This window comes from Simochromis diagramma, unplaced genomic scaffold (assembly GCF_900408965.1).
Source record: "Simochromis diagramma unplaced genomic scaffold, fSimDia1.1 OVJJ01000516.1, whole genome shotgun sequence".
NCBI lineage: Eukaryota > Metazoa > Chordata > Actinopteri > Cichliformes > Cichlidae > Simochromis > Simochromis diagramma.
In genome coordinates, this window is record NW_024386938.1 from 1,035,579 (window position 1) to 1,061,182 (window position 25,604).

Genomic DNA, 25,604 nt, shown 5'->3' on the forward strand with positions numbered 1-25,604 from the left:
TCTTATCTTATCTTATTCTAAACTCAACACATGAAAATTGTAGTTTTTAATGTTTTTTTTTACCAAAGTACATCATTTACCCATTTTTGGCCAAACAAGCGATTTCATGTAATATTCCTCGTTTGTAGTAGCGGCCTTTGATGGCTTACCTCACTCCAATGGACCAAAATAATGAAACAATTTTGACATAGGTTTGATCTTAAGGATCTAATAGTTTGTGTTTGTGCATGACATTGCAGCACAAACATGTATTTGCAAGATAGACTGGAATAAATAATGACGCATCAAACATTACATAGGCTGCAGTGAGTTTCTGTGGATGCAGGTTATTGAGCTTTGAGCTTCCCAGTCAAACTCAGCTTTGAAGCACATGTTAAAAGCACTTTTACTCTTGTATTTTTCATAAAAAGACACCATACCCAAAATATTAACTCTAGAAACAAAAACAAAACAACCCCAATCAGAGATAAGATAAGATAAGACTTTATTGATCCCACAACGGGGAAATTTTTTTGCGTCACCTCAGCTCAGGTACAGATATCAGAAGGAAATACAAATAAGTGCAATCGATGAAAAAAAGTAAGATAATACACTATATACAATGGTAGCATACACAGTATGTGATTATGGATATGGTTGGAAATATGGACATAAACTATATAGCTTGACATACCTATTGTACCACTACTATTCCTATTTATAGACATGTACACACTAAATCTACAGGGAGTGCAGAATTATTAGGCAAATGAGTATTTTGTCCACATCATCCTCTTCATGCATGTTGTCTTACTCCAAGCTGTATAGGCTCGAAAGCCTACTACCAATTAAGCATATTAGGTGATGTGCATCTCTGTAATGAGAAGGGGTGTGGTCTAATGACATCAACACCCTATATCAGGTGTGCATAATTATTAGGCAACGTCCTTTCCTTTGGCAAAATGGGTCAAAAGAAGGACTTGACAGGCTCAGAAAAGTCAAAAATAGTGAGATATCTTGCAGAGGGATGCAGCAGTCTCAAAATTGCAAAGCTTCTGAAGCGTGATCATCGAACAATCAAGCGTTTCATTCAAAATAGTCAACAGGGTCGCAAGAAGCGTGTGGAAAAACCAAGGCGCAAAATAACTGCCCATGAACTGAGAAAAGTCATGCAGCTGCCAAGATGCCACTTGCCACCAGTTTGGCCATATTTCAGAGCTGCAACATCACTGGAGTGCCCAAAAGCACAAGGTGTGCAATACTCAGAGACATGGCCAAGGTAAGAAAGGCTGAAAGACGACCACCACTGAACAAGACACACAAGCTGAAACGTCAAGACTGGGCCAAGAAATATCTCAAGACTGGTTTTTCTAAGGTTTTATGGACTGATGAAATGAGAGTGAGTCTTGATGGGCCAGATGGATGGGCCCGTGGCTGGATTGGTAAAGGGCAGAGAGCTCCAGTCCCACTCAGACGCCAGCAAGGTGCAGGTGGAGTACTGGTTTGGGCTGGTATCATCAAAGATGAGCTTGTGGGGCCTTTTCGGGTTGAGGATGGAGTCAAGCTCAACTCCCAGTCCTACTGCCAGTTTCTGGAAGACACCTTCTTCAAGCAGTGGTACAGGAAGAAGTCTGCATCCTTCAAGAAAAACATGATTTCATGCAGGACAATGCTCCATCACACGCGTCCAAGTACTCCACAGCGTGGCTGGCAAGAAAGGGCTATAAAAGAAGAAAAACTAATGACATGGCCTCCTTGTTCACCTGATCTGAACCCCATTGAGAACCTGTGGTCCATCATCAAATGTGAGATTTACAAGGAGGGAAAACAGTACACCTCTCTGAACAGTGTCTGGGAGGCTGTGGTTGCTGCTGCACGCAATGTTGATGGTGAACAGATCAAAACACTGACAGAATCCATGGATGGCAGGCTTTTGAGTGTCCTTGCAAAGAAAGGTGGCTATATTGGTCGCTGATTTGTTTTTGTTTTGTTTTTGAATGTCAGAAATGTATATTTGTGAATGTGGAGATGTTATATTGGTGTCACTGGTAAAAATAAATAATTGAAATGGGTATATATTTGTTTTTTGTTAAGTTGCCTAATAATTATGCACAGTAATAGTCACCTGCACACACAGATATCCCCCTAAAATAGCTAAAACTAAAAACAAACTACAAACTACTTCCAAAAACATTCAGCTTTGATATTAATGAGTTTTTTGGGTTCATTGAGAACATGGTTGTTGTTCAATAATAAAATTATTCCTCAAAAATACAACTTGCCTAATAATTCTGCACTCCCTGTACATATGTATACATATACAGACATATATACCTGCACATGTCCGTACACATGGAAGGTCCATTATGCATGAAGTGGTGACCGTGGATGTTCACAGTGTCCAGTGACTTATGACATCGTGATTGAGGAGTTATGGAGTCTAACTGCTGTTGGGATGAATGATCTGTGAAAGCGCTCCTTCCTGCAGCGAGGGTGTTTCAGTCTCTGACTAAAGGAGCTGCTCAGCCCACTCACAGACTCATGCAGTGGGTGATGTGGGTTGTTCATGATGGATGTCAGCTTTACTAACATCCTCCCCTCACCAACCACCTCCATAGACTCCAGGGGACATCCCAGCACGGAGCTAGACCTCCGCACCAGTTTGTCAATCCTGCTCCTGTCCCTGTCCGTGCATCCACTCCCCCAGCAGGCCACTGCATAGAAAAGGGCAGATGCTACCACAGTGTCATAGAATGTCCTTAGCAGAGTCCTGCAGACTGCGAAGGACCTCAGTCTCCTCAGCAAGTGGAGTCGACTCTGGCCCTTCTTATACAGGACGTCTGTATTTGTAGTCCAGTCCAGTTTATTGTTGAGGTGAACACCCAGGTACTTATAAGAGTCCACTATCTCAGTGTCTTTCCCTCGGATGTTCACCGGTGTTGTAGGGGGTGACTTCCTCCTGAAGTCTATGATCATCTCCTGTGTCTTGCCGGCGTTGATTTGGAGTACGTTGGTCTCACACCAGCCAACAAAGTCACTGATGACCCCCCTGTATTCCTGATCATTCCGTCTGATATGCATCCAATGATGGCTGTATCATCTGAGAACTTCTGTATATGGCAATCGTCCGAATTATAACAGAAGTCTGAAGTGTAAAGGCTGAACAGGAAAGGTGAGAGAACCGTGCCCTGTGGTGCCCCCGTGCTGCAGATTACCACCTCAGACACACAGTCATGGAGGCTCACATACTGTGGTCTGTTGGTAAGGTAGTCGATGGTCCATGCAGGCAGCTGTTTGCCTACTCCGGCTCCCTCCAGCTTCCTTCTCAGTAGTGCGGGTTGGATGGTGTTGAAAGCACTGGAGAAGTCAAAAAACATGATCCTCACAGTGCTCCCCGCCTGCTCTAAGTGAGAGAGGGATCGGTGTACCAGGTAGATGACAGCGTCATCCACCCCAATTCCAGAACGGCAAACTGCAGGGGGTCCATCACTGAGCCCACCAGTGGCCGAAGGTGGTGCAGGATGAGCCGTTCCATGGTCTTCATCAGATGAGAAGTCAAGGCAACAGGCCTGAAGTGGTTGGGCTCCCTGGGGTGTGCGATTTTTGGCACCGGAACCACACAGGAAGTCTTCCACAGTTCAGGAACCCTCTCCAGGCTCAGGCTCAGGTTGAAGATGTACAGGGCCACCTGACAGGGCCACACTTCCAATCACAGGACATTTTGCAGAGTTCAAACCTGCAGCTGCAGCGCAAACAACAACAAACACTGTAAACATGTCCTGGAGTTTCTGCAGGTGCAGACAGAGCTACTGCTCTAAGTCAGCCTAACAGCTTCCAGATCATTTATTCTGGCTGTATGGCAAGAAGGTCATCACTGCTTCAAGCACTGCCTGTATGATCTGGTCAGAGAGCAAGGACAGCAGCAGTCCTCTGCCCTTGAAGAAAAGACATCTGCCCAAGATGAAGAAACTTCCTCTCCAGAAGATGAGGGGACAATCTCCAAAGAGGCTGACTGCATCACCACTGATGAAGAGTACTAGCCAGTGCCTGAATCCTCTTCTTTGGGGGAGGATTGGGGTTGGGGGGCATGGAGGTGGAGGCCGAGCAGCTGATGGAAAAGAACATAGGAGCATTTTCTGAGACCGAGGAGAGTGACTGAGTGGATCCCTCATGAAAGGAAAACCATGTGGGTCCCACCACTGAAGAGAGACTGCTCTACAATCCAGTACCCACTGGTATCAAACCAGGGCTCAGCCTGTATGCAGTTCCCTGCATTAGCAGCCTGAGATCTACTTTTGACATTTTTATAACAAAGGAGATCTTTTAGCTGCTGTGCACCCTTACAAACCTGCACGGGAGGCCAAGGTGTGAGGACTGGAGGATTATAGATGAAGTGGAGATGTGAGCCTAAACCACAATAAAGCAATACATAGCATGTTGGATGACAACACTGGAAGTTCTCAGGAAGTAAAAAAGGGAAAGGGGTTCAGACTCCAAATGACGGAGGAGCTCCGAGGACAACGTCTTTCCTTCGGGCACCTTGGCAGAGGAACCCCTCAGATGAAAACTGGCACAGAGGAAACAACCCAGAGCTTCCTCCCCAGCTCCTCCAGTTGCAACAGAGGAAGATTTTGTTGTCTGTCTTTGGCTTCACCAAAACTACCACAGCAATATCCCACATGCCAAAGCAACGGAGGAATGTGCTTCTTTTGACAGCAACACACAAGGAACCAGCAGTCAGTGATGGGGAATAAAGGATGCGTGAAAGCAAGAAGCAATCCTGGACTACAATAGGCACAAATACAGCTTGGATAACTTAGAGGATGTTGGCACCTTGAGCTGTTGAAGGAAAACTAACTGATGGCTGATGGCTCTTTTCTCCAATTTCCTGGATGTCTTGGGATACGATGTCTTTGTCCCGCCGGAAACAACTTCACTGAAGTGGGGGAGTGCTCTACAACCTACAAATGAAGAGTGATGCTGGGAGAGCTGGGACACATGCTGGTGACCTCAGCAACTGCAAGACACCCTTGTCCCTAATTCTCAGTCACTTCTGCCATTGATCTCAAGATACAGTCTGAACCAGAGTGTGACCCAGAGTGTGACCCAGAGTGTGACCCACACCCCACCAACAAAATGAGAAGAAGGTGCAAAAGGCGCACCTCCAGGATTGGAACAGCAGCCCCTTGCACCAGGTGTAGAAAGTCTGCCTACAAAAACCACTCTACTGTGGTTAGTACATCCTGCTGCTAATGAGGATGCACACAGAAGCACACACTGGAATATAAATTTTGATCATTTTATTGGGTCATTTGGTCATTAAATTGCTTTTCCGGCCACTAACACACCATGTGTGATATTCTTTTTGGCTATTCACCCCCCCACCAAAGAAAAAATGTAAAAAAACAAAAAAACAAAGTAAAAATAAATCATTGTTACTGTTACTGACCTGCAATGATGACAAAAAGAAATATTAGGTTTCATCATTTGTATGCTAATGGTGCTAATTTAAAAAATCAAGTCAATGAAAGTAGAAAAATGTTTTAATATATATGAATTTTATAGTATTTTGTGAACATAAACAGGGGGTGGCCATTTTTGGCCACGAACAAGCTGAGAGGGAGTTTTTTTGTTTTTCTGTCACTGCACAAAAAAACAAAGATGCATAAAACTCATTGATACTTTTAATTATTGCTACACATCTAACCTCCATCATGGTTACAAAATAAATCAGTTTGCATGTATTATTTAGAAAGAAATTGTGATTTTATGCTTTTATCCCTATTTAAATCATTAAAATTATGTGATTTAACTGGTATTTAAGGGGTTAAAATTCTGGATTTGATTGAAATTTTGGTCTTGATGAACAGCACTGATGCTAATCTAAAAAAACAAGTCAAAAAAATTGGAATTTTTTCTTAATACATATGAATTTTATCATATGTAATATGATACAAACATATGTTTAACAATTATATAAAATTGCGAGATTTGAGGTTGTCTTCCAGATAGTGCAGTGGACAAACAAACTGGTGTTTCAAGGGTTAAAATTTAAAAAGTAATAATTATTTTATATTCATGAAAAGAACTAAAGTTACTTAAAAGCTTTATGCAGAAAAAATGGCAAAAAACCATGAAAATAATCAAAATTACAGACCTAATGTGTTGGTGGCCACTTTTGGATACGAACAAGCTGAAAGGTTGTGATTTTGAACAAACCCAGAGGGTTAATAAAGTCAAGTTCAGGTTATCATCTATGAATATTTACAACGATGCAGCTCCTTGCTGTGACCACTTGAATATGGTGAACTCCCTTGTTAAAGGATCACAGCATCAGCAAACATGTGCTTTTAACAGCTTTCTACAAAGCTGTTTCCTTTACAAGGAAAGATCTTGTGGATTTAAATATTCTGAGGGCTTTTATTCACTTGTATTTAACAAAAGATTGTGTTTTTATTGAACTCACAGTTCAGAATAATCCTTGTTTATGTGAAAGTGGGTCGTGGTACGGCCTCTCAGTTCTGCCTGAAACAAGTGTCTCTCCCTTCGTCTTTATTCTGACTGCTTCCTGCTTGTCAACAGAAAGCTTTAAACAGCAGGTAGGCTGTGGTGCTGCTCGCATTCATTTGAAACGCAATTTTGTGGTATTTAAGGTATGTGGATGTTTTCAATTAACACTGTTTATTTGACTGCATTTGAGAGATATGGCATGCTTTTTAGTCCACAGTGACAGTTATAGTAGCCACCTGTTTTTATCAGATTTTTATTATTTTACACTTTATAAGTTGTTTAAATAAAAAGAATCATTTCCATCACCTTATAGAACAAAGCACTGGCTGACATATGCTCCCTTCCTGAGACTTGCCTTATTTATAAAAGTATATCAAAAGTATTGTAAACACAGCAGAAAAACAAAAATGAAAGTGATGTAAATGAAAATACACCCATAACAGCATCACTGGAAAAAATGTAAAAATACAGTAAATTAAAGCTATAAAGGTAAATGAAAGTATAGAATTACAATGATGTTAGTAAAAAAGTTCTATATGTACTGTAAGGTATTGAAAATGCAATAATCTGTAAATAAAAAGCAGTAAAATCACAGTAAAAGTACAGTAAATGAGTGCAAACAGCTGCTGCAGCGGTGGCGTCACTGCACCTTGCGTTTGGCAGTGACAGCTTCTGCCAGCAGAGGTCGCTGGAGCTCTACTGTATCTGGAGAGGAACTCTCGCTGATCTGTTTCTACCGAGCAGCTCGTAAAAGTCATCCAACCACAGAGACACAAAAACAACAACCAAAAAAAGAGAAAAAAAGCAGCTAACCAGCGGGGGCCGGCAGGGCCCGCTTTATATAAGATCAGGTAGTTGCTGCTTGTTTAACGGAATGAATTCAACCACACCTGATGAACGACGACCGAGGAGGGAGAAGGGTGTGTGTGTGGACGGAGTGTGAACAGATAAAGGTGTGAACGAGCAGGAAACGGGTTGGGGGAGAAGATGAGGAAGAGGAGTAGGGGTGAGGAGGAAACAGAGAGAGAGAGGGGGACGGAGGAAAACAGATGATGTGAGGGGGGAGGAGAAGGAGGAGCAGAGAGGAGGCAGGCACTCAGTCTGCTTTGCTTCGCAGGAGGAATCGGCAGCAACAGAAGGACAATGGACAGCGTTCACCGCGGGTCCTAACGAGCACCGGGCAGCTTCATCAAGCTGGAATACAAGGTATGGCTGAAGGTTAGCACACGGGTCAGTTCGTGCCGTCGTTTTACCCGCGTTAAAAAAGCTGCCGTGTGTCTGCGGGAGAGGAGAGAGGCTGCAGGAAGGAAGCGACGCGGCGCAGCAGACGCTGAGCGGGGCCTGCGTACCGGCTGCCTCTGGGTCCTGGAACCGGCCGGTGAAACCGTCCGATACCGCCACAGCTCTGCGCCTTCATCGTATCAACCGGGTAATAACGGCCGCGCTGAAACACAGCAGGGAAAGACACGCGGGAACACCCTATTCCACTGCTCACGCTTATCCTTAGAGAACGCCACGCCAAAGTCCTTTACAAAAACGTGAAATTTTGCACTCGACTCACTGCCAGCAGGGTTACCCACCCTTTTATCAGACCATTTGAAACTTCTCCGGGTTCCTCGGGGTACTCTGTCGGATTCGGCGCCAGACTCATTAGTCAAACCTTTTTGTTTCAAATTAAAACCAATGATAACGTGCGAGCATAGTGCATGTCGCCTGCTGCTACAGCGTATTGGTATTGACGTGCAGTGAGCGGGACCACGGCACGCGACCCGCAAACAATAGTTGACATTAGTGTGAGATAAACGCTGCTGCGTGTGCTGCTCGGACGCCGATTTGTTGAAAAGTGTGCGCTTACTAACAGTACGTATTCAGTCTTATTTGGCGATTGACGTGTTTGCTAGAAAAGAAGCGGCACAAAAAGGAGCCGTTTTCGGATAGGAGTTTGGTGCGTGGAGCATATGTCGCTATGCCAACAAAGCCTCTCTCGAGCTTGTGGCAGCAGCAGGAGCACGCAGGCAGACTGTCTGCCAGAATGAACCTTTGCACTAGCCGAGGCCCGATGCAGCGATTGTCGTGTGAATAGATGGAGTCATTGTGTTTACCATAATGTGCCTTCTGTTGGACACTGTGTGCGTGACGCACGCAGGGCATAAGGACTTTAATGCTCGCGTCTGAACGGCCAGTGTATTATCGTGCCAGTTTCAAGCATTATGTAGCTGAGCTACTGCAGAGACTGTGACACACAGACAGATGTGAGCGGTTACAGTGAACTGAGCACTCCTCGGTTTTACAGTATATCATGAGACAAGGTCACTTGTGCCATACTAACCACCCAAACACTTAGAAAAACACAGGGAAGGCTGTGCGTGTGATGTAGCCTGTATTTAGTGATGGGAGGAGGCGTTCAGGGACCTCCCATAAATAGATTACAAGTCAATAGATGCTTGCCTCCATATGCTTAGGGTGACTGGTGCAGGCATACATGCGGGCAGTGGTTCTGGTGCATTGTTTTTATTTTTTGGATCGTATTGCCGTACTTGATACTGAGTGTGTGTGTGTCCGTGTGTGTGTCTGTGGGTGGAGGATGGGAGCCCTGTCTGTGAGTACAGGTGAAAGCAATATCCTGTTATCTAGTTAGAGATTAGAGAAGTCAGTAAGAGCTGAGGCAAATCAGTGACCCTGATGTTTCGAGAGTGAGACCAACTGGTTATAATAAACTGAAAAGGACGCTGCTGCGTGTGAAACCATGTGTGTTATTGAACAGGAAACCCGGAGCCCAGCTGGTAGTTAGACTCTACACTGAATGGCAGGAAGCAACCCCAAACCGCGAGGGATGAGAGGCAGGCAGGAGGCGGATTGAGTTGTTCTTCGAAAGAGGTGCTTCACCATACTTGTGCTGGATTTAGTTACGTTTCTTTTAACTGGTGGCTACACACCAACGAATGAAGAGGCGCAAAGGCCCGCCCACGTCACGGTGGAGACTGGAGTTGGAGTCTGTTTGCTGGTGTTGTGCGTTTTGGGGGTTTATGTGTGTTTGTCATGCTGTTTCTCAATCAGAGCGGGAGCTTCATTTGAACAATATCAGGAAACGAGCCAAGAACTATAAAAGGTGTGTGTGTGTGTGTGCGTGTGCGTGTGCGCGTGCGCGTGTGCGTGTGCGTGTGTGTGTGTGTGTGTGAGAAAGTTATTGGCTTTACATTCAATTTGCTCACTTGACTTCACATGATCTGTATGTGAGAATTGAGTATTTAGCAAGACAGTGTCACAAGACCGTTGTTGCAGTGTGTGTGTCTGCCCCCCCCCCACCCCCCCATGGCCGGCAGTGCCATCTGGAGTAAGTGTGAGGCCAGACTGTACTATAAACACTGCTTCTTATTACCCAGACTGCCTTTCAGCTATGTTTACAAGTAGAATTCATCATTGTTTTGTCTGATAATTTCTTTTTAATTACTGGTTTTCTCCATAAAAGGACTTCCTGCAGGCAAAGATGGCAAAAGTTCAGACATGTGACCCTTACGCTAGCATCCAAAGATATTCAGATTGCCCTCGTGTCTGAGTAAGAAATCATTAGATCCTCATAGGAGGCGTCGAAAAGGTACATATTGACATCACTGGATAACACTTGAGCCAGTCCATAATACTGTTTGTTTGCCAGGTAACTACACACTACTTACATTTACTTACAATGTAAATTTATCTTCTACCTGAAGTGATGCAATACTTAAAACTGATCATGCATCACTTATAACTAGTTGCACATTACTTAAAATTACTTACAGTTTAATTATTTGTTCTTTCCTGTAAAAACATGACCTTATTCTAGTGTGTCTACCTTAAAATGTTTGTAGGTAATTATAATGTTTTCAAAATAAATGCATTGAGATTCCACGTAGCTACAGCCGTGGGCGGTAATGTAAAGTGTTGCCTTTGTTTAGTTTAATTAGTTTCACATCTCTAAAAATGGTTTCATCTCCATCGACATCCTGTTTGTTAGCACCGTCACGGAAAGCTAAACGGTTACATGATCCAACCTGCTCGGGGTTCCTTTAGCAACGATGCATGTTGCTGCAAAGCATTTGTAAGTAGCTGCAAGTGGGAATGAGAGGAGTTTTATGTGAAACTCCAAACGCTGGAACGTCAAACATGCACCATGAATCTCAGTCAGTATCTCAGGCTTCTGCAAACATTCTGTTTCAACCATTTTTCCTACCTTTGGGCCTCTGTGATGTCAGCTACTCCAGCTATTCCAATGCGTCATCTTAGGCTCACAGCTTTGGTTGTGAGCACAGAGGTCAAGCCAATCCAGACCTTCTGTTTATGAGGCGCAGCCAATCAGAATGAAGCTGTCTTAGAACAACTTGCTAAAAAGCTATTCCAGAAGTTCCAGCAATAAAAACATGGAGATGGAAATGTTTAAACCTTAAGCACAAGCCACTGAGGAACATTCATTTTCATTAAGTTCTAGTTTATCATGCAACAAAGGAAAACATCTGCTAGTTCTTGTTACTGAGCTGTAAAGATTTCTTAGTCTGTTGAGTAGAGAGTTGTTCATCTTAAGAGTTTAAAATGTAATTGCTGCATTGACTTTTGATTAACAGCCAAACACAAACTCGACTACGTTGCACAGAAGATACTGGAAAATGTCGCGATTTAGTTCAGGCAGTTTGTGGTGACCTTGTAAATTCAAGTTGTGGAAGACAAATGAAACACAGCCTTAGTTGCCCATGAAATCGCGGGCTCCTGTATTGGTGGCTATCCTCATTTGGAGTCCGTTTGGTACAATCCTTAGTGGAAATTCTGATTCAGGTTTTATACTTGAGACTCAAAGAGGCAAAGTACAAGTAAATGCTGCTCGCAGTAAAATGAACTGTTGCGCTTCTTTGCATTGAGCAATGATAAGTTAAAGTAGAGGTAACATTGTGACAGTGTAACATAAATGACAGTATGAATCTTCACACATCAGCTGTGAATTTTCACACAAATCCCACAGTCTGCTGGAAAAATTAGACGTGTCTCTGGCTGTGTCCACGTTCCATTAGATAATCCTTGAAATTACAAATGTATTTATTTATTTTTCATCAGGGTTAGATTATTGAAGTACTAAAGAAGGGGAATCACCTGTCTTATCACCTTGATGCTACTTCGGCTAGCTAAGAAATGTATTTGCACAAAACCCCATAGCGCTATTTATGAAGATGTAACAGAGAAGATTGCTACAAACTGGTAACCATAGACTGCATGTAAAAGATGGATGCCATGGTTGGGTCTGATTTTACATTTTAAGGCTTTAATGTTAGTGTTTTGGCTTCTGCCATGTTCATTTCTTTCAGCCAGAAGTTAGCATATTTAGTTGAGAGGCTTAGATGCTAATTAGTGCAAAACAACAGTCTACTGAAATACAAAAGCTGAAGCACATATTCCTTGGGCAGGCTGTACCACACAGCAAGCCATAATACTTGTCAGATAAGTCCAAAAACAAACAAAAACACTCCAGAATGGATCGATACTTCACAAGTGGTAGACGTTCAGATCAGTGATGCTAATAATTAGAACTGCGGCGTAGCACTAAGCTATCAGCTGTGTACGCAGACTCGGCAGCAGCCACACTCTTTAGCACCTTTTAGGGCGTAACAGATGTTTAAAAAACCATGCATTATACAGTTGTTATGAAGAGGGAGACTAGGGATCCAAACCTCTTGTGCCAGGTTCACTTTTTAATATTGTAAAGTTGGACGTTTTAGCATTGGAATCTGTGGAGATTGAGTTGCGTTTTTTTTTTTTTGTTTGTTTTTGTTTTGTTTTTTAAGCCAATTTCAAGTGGTCATTAGTAGAACTGCAGGTTGTTTTGTTGTTTTTTTGGGAACTTGTGCTTTGCCAGGGTTGTGCAGTGTTGCCAATGGTAGCATGTGAGGGGTTGCGCAATGTAGGAGCTGGAGGTGCTAGCAGGAATTGTTTGTTTTGGATTGTACAAGGCTAGCTGTATACCTGAGTTAAGCTAAGCTAATCTAACTTTCCTAATTTAGTTTGATCTGTTAAATTTGGTGCAATCAAAACTACTGCCGTGACCTTAACTCATAAAAGGTCACGCAACTATCAAAGAAAAATATAAGCAAATCAAATCAAAGTTGCCGTTATTTTTTTTTGTAGTTTAGCACGTCATTGGCAGATTATCAAGAAACCTCGTTACTCTTTCTATAATTCATTGTGTTCTAATTGCTGTCTCTGTTATACTACATAGTTTTTATAGAGTCAATCAAGCCTGATGAAAACATCAGGAATCCCTGTTGCAAAGATCTGACGGCACAAGCCACAAATGCTGTCAACCAGTAAATGAGATGCTATCACGAGAAAACACTGTGATATCTTGGGACCAAAGGGCTGTTCTGTGTTCATGCTATGTATTTATCTGGCAAGTCTATCACGAAGCAAGTTTGGCATTAGGAGCAGCAATATAAACATGCGGGGGGGGGTTGTCACACTGCGTCATTGTTTTAATTGGATTATATTGACGGCTGCAGCAGCGCCGTGTGGGTGTACACAGGGGCGATTGTGATGTCGTCTAATGCCAAGTTCGCTCATCTTCAGCTTAGTTATACTCTGTTAACACTCTCCCAGCTGGCTCCTACAGGTGGCACAAATACATGTGTTCGTTAAAGAATCTTTGATTATTGATCACAATCATATGCAACCTAATTGTATGTATCAAAAACCTTGTCTGAGCGACAGCATAAAGCCAAGAGGTCCTTTGTAAACTAGCATAGTTACCCTTGAGAAGCTGGCACCGCTGGCTGTTTGGGATTTTGGGCTAAAGTATTACTTCAGTGCAACAAAATGAAGGCCTGCTGGGTGGCTTCAGCTGTTCACTGTGAACATCTGTGGTTCTTATCTGCATGTTTGCCTTAGTTGCACAGCAATTTGCTGGTTAAAGCTTTGAAAAATCCAACATGTAAATTTCATTTGCCTCATATCCTTCAGAATGTTTAAACCGATGCACAGACGTGTCCAGAGTACACGGCTCATTGATCTCTTTCTGTTTTATTCAGGAGGTGAATGTCAGACAGCTCCAGGATGCTGCCCCCCTCGTTCATGCCAACCTGCTATTCACCACGGGACATTTGACTCACCAAACATGATGAAGACTGAGCCTCCGTCGGCCACGGGAGGCAACGGGGCCTCCGGTGGGAGCAACGGGAGCTCTAATCTGCGAAGTCCGTCTCCCCACCGCAATGCCTACGAGGCAGGTCTTGCGGCGCTGAAGAAGGCCACAGACCACCTCAACAATGCCGCCAATGGAGGCGTTGACCCTGCCTCAAAACCCGCTCCTCTGCCCCGGCCTACTGGGAGGGGTCGGAAATATGGCTCAAATGTTCACCGTATCAAGAACATGTTCATGCAGATGCAGTCTCCCGGCGATGAAGAGGATGGAGCCAAAATGATTGGTAACTAGCCTTTTCACAGAACCCTTTAGAATCAAGGAATGTAGCAACTTGTAGGGTCGGTTACCGAATTCAGTTAGGGCAGCGGTCCCCAATCCCCGGGCCGTGGACCGGTATCGGTCTGTGAGTCGTTTGGTAATTTCACACCCGGGCCTGTGAAATTTATGGTTTTCAGGGTTTTTATCGGGTTATTTTTATCGTTTTTAATAGTTAACTCGGTTTCTCTGGGTCTGTCTGTTATGAATAAATCTTGTTGTATTTATCTGAGACACCTTAAAGGCCAGTCAGAGAAAATATTGTCGGACATAAACCGGTCCGTAGCGCAAAAAAAGTTTACGGACTGCTGTTTTAGGGTACCGACAAAATTACATTGGTACTAATGAGGACTGATTCATAGTACATAAGGTTCGGCTGTTCGTGTTCCCCTCGATGTCACACGTAGCGTCACCAGTGATCGTGTTGGGTTTTACTATCATTTCAGTGCTGAAAATTACAAGTTATACAGAGAGCGATGCGGCAATAGTTTGGGGGGGAAAAAAATTCTGCAATGTGTTGATGTATTTGCTTTCTGTCTCGACTGCTTCTACTACTATACCAGCGCTGATGTGGAGGTTTTGTGTCGATCAGAAGACTACTGCAGCAAGTGTGGCTCTCAGACACCAAATTTAGAATATATTATGCCAAAAAGTAATATCGGTTGGTACCAGTATTCAAATGTGCAAGATAAACCCAATACTTGCAATGGACAATGATTCCTTTTCTGACTTCTGACAATAACAGGCCAAGTAACAACTGGTGAAATGAAGTGGCCGAGTATCAAGTTAAGCTAATGTGAAAAATAAGGCGAGATTGAATGACTACCAATGGAAAATTGGTAGACAGTAATGTGAGTGATATGTTGGAAATATACAAGAGGGTTACTTACACAACTAGAACCACAAATATCCTCTAATTCTCAGGTGTCGGCCATCGAAAGACAGAAAAATTTTAAATTCTCCAGTCTTCACAAAGAGAAGCGGGTTTACCATAGTAAAGGTTTGATCTAGAAATCTTTAAAAACACAAATTATCTGATAAGTCAGCTTCGAATGTTAGCATGGCTAGTCATGTTTTTGTGTGTGTGTGTGTTGAGTGCTGTGCTCAACAACTCTTTTTACCTCTCACCAGTCAAACAGTCAGAGAGGGTGGAGCTTTCAGTATCTGCATTGTGATCAAAAGATGGTTTTTTTGTAACCTGGAAACAACAAAAGCTTGAGAAGTGCTCTGAAAATAAAGTCACGGGGACCATTAGTCCTCACACTCAAAGCATTTTGCTGTGATGATTCAGTTCTCCTCTGCCTCCTGTCAGAGTGGAACTGAGCATCCAAATACATTAATAAAAAGATCCTCATTTTCATATCCTCAAAAGATTTTTATCTTAAACGTAAAAACACTGTAGCTTCTGCATTTTTCCACCTGGTATTTGCAACCTTAGCACTTGCACTAGTGCTACACTACAGACAGAAGAAGCCCTTTTTTACATGGATTAGCTAGTAAGGTTGCTAGCTAGGAACTAGCTAACTAGCCTTTAGCCGTTAGCCTGTCTTTTGTGACCTTATGTTGCATACGTGTGTATTCTTTTTATAAGATTATGGTTTTGAAGTGAGTTCAGATTTTGTTTTTAACATATATTATTAAGCTCCTGCTAAAGCGGCTAAACTTAACCACCAACACTTAAGGCCGTGTTTATTGATAGTAGCAGGCATAGAAACTGGGTTATGAACAAAGACAAATGTGTTGATGATATCCATGCTGTGATACTTCGTGTAGCCAAAATTCATTAATGATAAAACCACCTGCTCTGGTGAACTCCAGTGGTGTTAGCCTGTACTTCCCTTAAAGGACAATTTCGTTTTTTTACAACTTGTTTATTTTCTGTCATTAGTAGGTAAGGAACAGGCAGTGAAACTGTCCCTGCCGAGAGTATCCAGCCTCAATGAGCACGTCGACCACAGCGCCCTGCTGAAACTTGGGGGCACGGTCTCTGAAAGGGTCAACCGTTTTGACTCTAAAGTTGGTAGGGAGGGCAGTGGCTCATCTGTGGGCTTGTCCAAGCTCCAGGAGACCAGGAGGATCTTTGAGCAGCGGACTCTGCAGGTCAGATGTTACACTTGCGTTGTTATTTTTTATCATTTAGTTGACATAGCTCGCTTGTAATCTTTAACTGACTGGTTATTTGTGCGTCCTTCAGGAGAAGCAAGCTGCCACTAACCGCATCTTGCTGAAGAAAGAGCGGGCGTCGGGCTTCCAGGGCAGCCGTCTAGATGTTGTGGCTCGCTTTAATGGGTCCACCGAAGCTCTGGACCGGCTAGATGATCCCCCTGTTCCCACTCCTCCTTCTATTTCGTCTACTGCAGCTTTAGCCGGGCCAGGCGAGGCCGTCAGTCCCACTGTGAGCCAGCTCAGCGCCGCATTCGAAAAGGGTGACCTGCAAAACAATCTCTACCTCCCCCAGCGTCGGTCAGCCCCTGCTTTGGCACCAAAACCCAAACCTCCACCCAGGGTGGAAGCAGCAGACAGGAAGGTGAAAAGGATTTTCTCAAAAACTTAAAACTTTGCAATTAAGCTGTAGGGAAGTTCTTGAACTAGAAAATCTTTTGATTGCACTACTACATGATCTCCCTGTGCTTTTCTTCCAGACAAAGGTGATACCTGCAGATAAGGACGAGAAAGATGAGGTAAAAGCAGGAGTTATAAGTAACCAGGCGGCAGAGCTACATGAAGAAACGGGTTCTCTAGAAAGGAACATGGAGGGAGCCGCGACCAATGAAGAGAAGGATGGATTTGGACTGTCGGGGGACCAGCTCTCCAACTCTTCCTATTCCTCCTCTTCCTCAGTGACTGTCACTTCCATCTCCTCTTCATCGGAGGCCAAACCAGAGCCGGCAGCAACTGAGGCCAAGGGTTCGAGTACAGTGGAAGCCTCTGGGCTGCAGCCACAGTCTGGCGATCAGGACAGCGCCACTGCGGGATCTGAGGCCGCGGGTAGGCTGGTGCAAGCTGAGGTTCATGCCTCGCTGGAAAATGGAGAGAAAGAGCCTCCATCTTCCTCTCCTTCATCGGAGGAGAAAGAAGAGGACTCTGAGGAGAGGGCCAAAGAAGATGAGAATGACGAGGATGGTTCAAGGAAGGAGGATTATTCTGAGGGAGATCTGATCGATATCAGCGCATACAGCGGGCTTGGGGAGGAGGACTCTGGGGGAAGTCAGCTGGACGATGAGGACGACGAAGACGAGGAGGAGGCATATCAGCCAGAGTCCAGCTGCTCAGAAATCCCTGGCCTTCCTGAGGAAGAGGAGCCTCCGCCACCCAGTAGAAAGATTCGCTTCAGCACTCAGCCAATCAGAGTGAGTTTTTTCTTCTTCTTTTTTTTTGTGCTCACATAGCGCACATTAGTCTTAATTTTACTGTATCCACCACTCCGATTTCATAAGAGGAAGTCAATCTTGAGCCACTTCCTCTGTGGTTTCATCTTCCAGACACGGCAGTTACTGCTTTAGTGATATTTAAAGCAAACACCACCGACTTTCCAGTAGTGCACAGACTCTTAAGTGTTCATTACACTTAATATGAAACAATCAGCTTCATTAGATTCGCTGGATTTATTTGTGCATTTTGTGCTTATGTCAGCACAGAAAGAGAGGTTAAGGAGCGAGCTGATCGTTAGGATTCATCCTCCTGAATTAAGGTGCTGGTCGAGGGAAAATGTTGAAGGTAGCACCAAACAGAAAGCGCTGATCTTTTAATAAATATGAGGACTTGACAATTTATTTAATTGCTCATAAACTTGTACCTGTTACATATTTTTCTATTAGATTGAATAATAGAATAATAAGTCCCTTTTGCCTCAGTGTTTTAGCATCTTGAAGCTATATATGTTGGTATTTCAGAACCACAAGTTTAGTTTCACAACAACCCGAGTAGCTGCTGTTTTCAGCAAGGAAGCGAGCGCTAGCTGCTAAGCACTAAAAAGACAGGAAGACGGGGTCAGTAGCATTAAGTTAAAAAAGCCTTCTGCTCAGTATCTTGAGCTCCAGACTCTTGGTTTACAGTAAGTTAGATCATAACTAACTTAGTCGAGCGATGGCACTCGCTTCACGCATGCTCTGCAATTTACGAAACCACGGAAACTCAAAGAAAAAATTAACACTGCCCTAAAACAATTGAAAAACACTCAGTGACTTCCTTCATCACACACGAAGGGTGCACAGGGGATTTTCACTCTTTGATTTCGCCATGCTACTTCCTGCCAGTGCTCAAAGTGTTTGTTAATGTAGCTCTTGATTCAAAAGAAGCTCTCCTGTCTGATGGAGAGCTGTCCTGCAGCCTTGCAACAGTCAGCTGGTTGAGCTTGTTGCGTCGTGCAACTTGTCTCGACCTGCATTAATAATAATACGGCGCGTCCCCTGATATGTTTAGACAGACCTCTGAATGACATACCACAGAGTTTGATAATGTAGCACGTAACACTGATAAGAACAGGAAGGAAGAGCGCTGCATGCCGATCTAGAATTGATGTAACTGTATAACAGCAAGTGATGGCGAGCTTTGCCCGCTCGGTCATGTTTGCTACTACGGGGTGGTAGCAGGAAGAACGGGTTTAATTTCAGGCCAAGCGTCAGGGCAAAAAAAGGAATTCCTTTCATTTTCATGGACCTGGAAACGTTTAGCTTCTGACCTCTTTGGCCACAGAGCGGCTAAAAGTGGAGCTGTGGCCTGAGGCTGTGTTGTGTTGTTTACTACAAAGGTAACAGCTGCACCCGGGTAGATTTACAACTTTGGGTCTCAGATTCAGATCGGGTTTTTTTTTTTTAAAGTAAATATGTGTCCGTGTTTGTGTGTTGCCGTTCTTTCCTCTTGATTCAAAGACATATTTAAGTAACTGTGATAGATTTACAGAGAAGATGTATAATTCTTGGCGATGAAGTGCAAGAGTGGGCTGCAAAAACATTTCAGCCACAGTGATTCAGTTGGTTGCTAGCTGCAGCTTTGTGGCCAGCGTTTTCAAGGTACACTTCCTCCATGCCCGCCCCATCTTTGCATCTCTGCATCATCAGAGTGGGCTCTCACTTTGAATAAAACACAGCGGCTTCTAAGATTCAACATTTGGGTTGTTTTTTCTTTCTTTTCTTTTTAATGCACTTCATTTGAGTTCTGCACTAAACACTATCTGGCTTGTGCGAGTTAGATGATGTTTGTGTGCGTGGCTTTTCAGCTGTGGACAAAAACAGCAAAGATACAAGGATGCACCTTTATCCAGCCTGATACCTGATGATGATGATGATGATGCATGCAGGTGAAGTGCTGATTGGCCGACACAGGAAGAGTAATGAAAGCAGAGTTTGCAACAAAGAAAGACAAAATAATAAATCATTAAAGACGGAATAAAAGCGAGCCCAGACGATTAGCACAGATGACACCGTACGTTGTTTTCGACTCTTTGTCCTCCACATCAGGAGCATTTTTCATTTACTCTGTTCTTCGTTTTATATTTGAGCAGCTGTTTTGAATCATTATTCAAAGTTAAGGTTATTATTGAAAATAACTTTGACTAAATTTACTTAAACTCTACTTTAATGTATGCAATCAACAGTTAAATCTGAAGACACAGCATTCAAACCTCTTTGTCTTTACTCCAACAAATTGTACTTTTTCTCATGAAGGTGTCCTTCTAACTTCATTCCTCTGATAACATTTTCTGAGCATTTGAACCATGCCTAATGCACATTAATGGTTGTTCTACATATTTTGACAGTGGCCCCCAGCTGTGTGTACAGTAAGGTTGAAACACGTAGACGTGGGTCTACAAACGTGACACCTACACACTTCCAACACAGCAGCAGCTTAAAGCACAGCTTCTGTCGTTTTCTGGAGGCCAGCAACACAGTTTTAATCAAGTTTGAGGGTCAAAACAGGGAGAAAAATATTGGTTTACCAGTTTATCCTCTGCAGTGTGGACATGAGCTTAAAATGAGCTAGAAAAACATCCACAGAATTAGACCTAAGCTAGCTAAAGGCTGACTGTGCTGACATGGACTAAGTTGGGAAGGTTCCAGTTTCCTCCTGTTATTTCCTTTCAGTCACACTTATGAAGCTGACTTATAAAGTCACAGAATAAAACATGACATGTGGTCCACTTTCGTGCTCCTGTTCACTTTGTCGTGCTCCAGTACAACCCTGGCACTAGCTGACGGTAGATTTGGTGATCGCTCTAAACTGGTCAAAGTCAAGTAACATCCGCCACTTGGTCGTCACCCTGAAACACCTCGGGGCATTTATTCTAACTAAAGTGGTCACTGGGAAATAAAAATCCCATGAAAAGTGCTAAAAAATAGCTTAAAAAGTTTGACAACTTTTCCCCAAAACAAGGCTTTATCAAGCTAACCTCTCCTGTACCTTTAACGACTAGTTTTGACACCTTGTACATATCAACAAAGAACAGTTTCAGGGTTTTTCCAGGGGCAGCTGCATGGCAGAGACCATCCGCTCGAACCTCTGATAAACACCCTGTCGTACAAGCAGGTCCGAAACATGACAAAGCCACTCAGCACAGAGGAGAGATTCAGGGTTACTCCTAATGAGGATAAAGCGTTGAAAAGCCTCTTTCCACTGGAAGTTACGCTTCTAAAACCATCTTTTTTTTGTTGCACGATTCTTCCAAAGATCTGAATTCAGGATTCTTTGAGTCCCTTTATCTACAACTTGCTGTTCACGGGGAACTTATAGACGATTATACTTAGTAAAGAATCTGACAACTTCATCCACCTTTGTAAAATGTAAACATTTTAGTATACATGACATCATCTCAGACTCTTGTGACCTGTTACTTAGAGTTTCAGGAGAAACCGAGTAAACATTCATGTATGAACTGGTGCCGTTTTTTACAATGCAAAGAAGAAAACAGTGATGCTTGCCCAGTCGCTTTGACATTACTGTGTTACAAGAAATGTCAGACATGAAGAATTATTAATAAATCAAATCTGACACAGCAGAGATCATCGTTTTGGTTCAGAGGAAGCTTCAACAGTTAAAGCTAGACTCAGCAGTTATCTGTACACACACACACACACACACACACACACACACACACACACACACACACACACACACACACACACACACACACACACACACTTCCTACTCATATGCTCGTTGCTATAGAAGATCTATAAATGACGCCGCACTGAAGCGGAGGTTTATGAGGGGGAATGAAATGAAATCACACCCAAGCAGCAGTGCAGATTACTCACAGTCTAAAGGAGGAAAAACAAAACAACTTGATTTCAGAGTGCTGAAGCTACCTGTCAATAGCTTCAGCTGGACCAGGGAACAATAGTCTTTCAACAGGCCTCGCCCCAGGGGCATCTTCTGTCAGGAAAAGTTGTCCAGTGCTGACACGGTGCCAAGCTAGCTAAACTTGGAAACATAAACATCCCGTCTGACAGAAAGTTGGCTTGCTTCAAAAGAGTGTTGGACCTCAACCAGATGCAGGAAGACCATTGGTTGCTGGGTGAAGCGCCCGATAAGCCTTTAGAGGCAGGTTATATGCTTTTGGAGGGGCCTCGGTTCGCGGCACAATACAAGCAAAAGAACATTACGTGATATATCGGCTATTTCGGGGTAGATATGAATGAGTGTGGAAAATATTAGTGGGACACACCCACAAGCTTTAATTTCAGGTAACACAAATGAGTCTGACATATTTGTTGGAACAAACACATTTGGTGTACATGAAGCGCCATTAGAGGAGCGGACGTTGTTTGATTTGAACCCATCGCTCGTCTGAGAGGTGTCCCGCTGCAGGGAACAGAGACGCTCACTGTCCGAGCATGTCGAGTGCCGTCAGCAGCCGGTTTCTGGAACGGAGTAATTGCTGTTCTTGCATCATGAAGTTAGCGTTAGCCAGCACAGCTCAGAGCTCCTCAAGTGTTGAGCAAGTCTGCAGAACATCGCTTCATTAAAATGTCCTCTGCAGCTGAAATGCCATGTGATTACAGCACGGGTTAATCAGCCTGTGTGAGAGGTCTTGTGATTTTTTGGACTTGCATGCAGACGCTGTGTCATCATAAAGGTTAATGCGTGATGAAGACACGTCGGAGTGGCCGCTGTAGGTTGCCATGCGATTGATCTAAACTTTCTCTCACACACACAGTGCAGATGCTGACTTGTGTACAAGGCCACCTCTGTAGGACTGTTAAAAGCAGCAGTTGGAATGTGGATGGGTGTGTTTGTTTTCCTCGGGGAGGGAAAAAAAGCTCGCACAAGCAGGGGAAGCCGGCTGATAAGAATCACAGAATAGAGCTTTGTTTGGATTTAAAAAAACTACCTGGTGTGTACAGTTATGTGAACTGACGGGGAAAAATCTCTTTACAAAGGTAATGATGCTCCCAGTTGTGACTGAAATCAGTTAAAAGCCGCCTTTGATTACGTGCGTCACAGATTCAACAAGATGCTGCAAACGTTGCTCAGCATCACATAGCGGCTGCAGATTTGCCAGGATGTAAAATCTCCCGTCTCATCTCGTGCTCTACTGGATTAAGATCTGGGGACTGTTCAAACTGGTCTCTTTAACAGGTTCAAAAAACCAGTTTGAGATGATTGGAGCTTTGGGACATGGTGTGCTATCCTGCTGGAAGTAACCATCAGAAAATGGGCACGCTGTGCTAATAGAGGGATGGACGTGGTCAGCAACAATACTCAGATCAGCCCGTCTGCCAGTTCAGTCACTTAATCTCCTTTTTTCTTCATTCTGGTGCTTAGTTTGAACATGTCCGGACGTCTAAATAAATGAGTTACTGCTGCGATTGGCTGATTAGATAACTGAGTGAATAAGCAGGTGGACCTAATGAAGTGGCTTGTGAGTGTTTATAGTGTTACAATAGTGGATGTTCATATTAAACAGGGTTTCACATATGCAGAAATGTTTAAAGCTTCAGACTGCTCTGTTTCAGGCCTTTTTTCTGCTCTTGGATCTTTATGATGTCATAAAGACAGTTTATGGAGTGAATGTCCTCATTGAGTCTGCAGCAGGAATAAGATAAGTAAGGATTATTTAAAATTACCCTAGTAGAGTCCGAGAATAAAAATACTGAGCTTGAAATGAGCATAAATAAAATGGACCCAACCTTAATGGCTGCAGGACCAGTGTGGAGGGGGAGGAGGGTCGATGGGATGTGGCAGGAAGTGCTGGAAGAGTGGCTTCCCTTTGACTGTGACATGAGCAGAAACTGAAAGTAGTGCGATTCACAAATTCAGAACTATTTATGCAAATCCCCAGAGGAGCTCTGCCCACACACTCGTGCTCAGTGTCACATCACTAATTAAATCGATTAAATCTGGTGCCTGTTGTTTATTAACTCGAGGTTCACTCAGAGGTCACGTGTCCACAGCGCTACGCAGCCATACCCCGAGCCGCCCAACGAAGACTGGCTGCCTAAAATTCTGATCCCATCTGAAATGAATGAAAGACGGCAAAAAGAAATTCGATTAAAGATCCAAATTCAGATGTCACCGTGGCAGTTACAATAAAACTTACCTGCAGACCTGTGATCTGGACTCAATCCTTGCAGCATTCAGTGAGAAACTTTCCACTGCCAGCTGCTTCTCGGCTCTGTGCTGCCTTTCAGTACGGACAAATTACAACCCAGGAGATGCCAATGCCTGAGGACTCGTCTCCACCAGATATGACTCAACCTGAATTTTCTTGTGATCCATCTGTCAGACCTTAATTTAGTGCCATGCTTCATCCAGGTGGCATTCACATAAGACGCTTTTTCAAATATTTATCAAGGCACACCTCGCTCCTCTGTTGTACAGCCTGTGATAGTGCTCTCAGTTGACCGGCGGCTAACTCAGATGACGGTTTTGATATCTCTCTGGCAGCTCGCGCCACTTACAGAGGCAGTGTCGGCGGATTCGATTTTGTTTCTACCTGTTGGGACGCGCCAGCCGCCGGGACAATTAGATCACATGACTAAGCTGAACATATTTGAAAGAGGTGTTAAAATTCAGACGTTAATTCCAGTTTTATTTTTCCAGCTCCGGCTCACAACAACAGTTGTCTCACGATGCTTTAAACGGAGAGTTTAAAACTGTCAATTACACTGTGACTGACCTCCTGCTTACAAAGGCCTTCGGAAAATACTGGTTTTAAAGACAGGCTGAGACAGGCAGACCTGCAGGAGGATACAAACAAACTGAGAACACCCACACGTTTATAATTACGCTGACATTTTACAGTGGGAAAGGCGAGTTTTCTCTGTATAAACACTGTTTAGCTTGTTATCACATGGAAAACTCGTTTTTTTAAAAAGGAGCTGATGCTCACGTATCAGAAACCAGAACTAGGAAGTCTCTGATAAAGTATGAGGTGATTCACCAGTACACCAGTACACCAGTATAAATCGATACATTTCAGCATGACTGCAAAAAACTCAAAATATCAGGATGTGCTTGTTTGCGTTTTGGCTAAAAAAAAAAAAGAAGAAGTACGTTTACATGATTAATACGACTTTAAAAACCTCTACAGTAGGTAAACAAAAACCGACGGGTGCTAACCAATGTTAGCCTGACCCACAAACAAGCTAGCTGTTTCCTCCTGTTTCCAGTGTTTATACTACGCGACATTATCTGCCTGCTGCTTATAGAGATCTAACAACAATGTATGTAGCTCATGTCAAGTGAACGCCCCAAAGCTTTACTTATTGCTTTGTTTTATTTTTTACTTTAAAAAAAAATTATTAGATTTTTATTTAACTTATTACTTGTAGGGTATTTTTAATTGAATAAGTAAAATTTAAATGTTTAATATCAGTAAAGAACGGCCTCGTATATCCATCCATCCACACTGAGCCCGGCCGATATATTGGACCATGTCAGCTATTTGCTGATCTGAGCAAAGAATTTGAAATGAAATAGGAAATTAAACGAGGATCTTTTCAGATATAACCATCAGATATAGTTACATGAGATTTTTAATTGCAAAATATTGGCACCAGTTTGGATCTGACGGGCTTTAAATCAATCCTTCATTCCAGCTTTTTGTGTAGTTTCACGAGTTTTGTGGGGCACCTCTGATTGGTTTAAACTTCACATGACGTTGGAGACAAAGCCTACTGCTGTAAGCTACAGAGAGGCTACACAGCCCTGTCATGGCGGCTGCGTTGGCGGCCCGGGCTGGTCCCCGGGGACTTCTCGGTGGCTTGGCTTTTATCCAGCGTGTAGTAAGTTTGTAGCTTCTGACTGGCCCGGTTCTGCTGAGGCTTCCATTCACAGCATTGTCAGTCGAAAGAAAGAAATGTATTGTTTTCACATCATATTCACTGAAGGGCTGAGCTGATCTGTATGAGCTTCACTTGTTCCCAAAGACGCGAATACTGGTTATTCATTCAAACTGGCAAAAGACGAGGTCTTAATACACAATTGTGAAGCGGTCTGCAGGTTCGATTTGATTCTTGTCATCAACAGTCATCATTACAGAGTGACTTCTCAAGCAGAAACGGCCATTTTTGAAGTAAAAATGTTCAAATACACCAAGTTGCCCAAGTTTAAATGAACATTTTAATATTTGTCAGTGTTTGTTTCTCTGGGACTCTGCAGCAGAGTCTGTGAGCCACGCTGCCAAACCCAGTGGAGCTTTAAA

The 25,604-nt window shown here is 43.4% G+C and overlaps 1 protein-coding gene and 1 long non-coding RNA gene across 4 annotated transcripts in view; both read left to right on the forward strand.

The window, feature by feature from the left end:
- The first annotated feature begins 7,539 nt into the window (after window positions 1-7,539).
- The window catches only part of LOC120736948 (neurabin-2-like), a 35,033-nt gene continuing 16,968 nt past the window's right edge, over window positions 7,540-25,604 (forward strand). Inside the window, exons 1-5 of one of the 3 annotated variants that reach the window (XM_040037352.1) lie at window positions 7,540-7,695; window positions 13,533-13,928; window positions 15,849-16,060; window positions 16,155-16,487; window positions 16,603-17,310. In XM_040037352.1, coding sequence (XP_039893286.1) covers window positions 13,619-13,928; window positions 15,849-16,060; window positions 16,155-16,487; window positions 16,603-17,310 — 1,563 coding nt within the window. In that variant the 5' untranslated portion in view covers window positions 7,540-7,695; window positions 13,533-13,618. The other 2 variants (XM_040037354.1, XM_040037353.1) reach the window with 2 other exon arrangements.
- Window positions 17,317-25,358, forward strand: LOC120736950. Its single transcript, XR_005696648.1, has 2 exons — window positions 17,317-22,550; window positions 22,894-25,358. It is a non-coding gene; the product is annotated as an uncharacterized LOC120736950 (long non-coding RNA).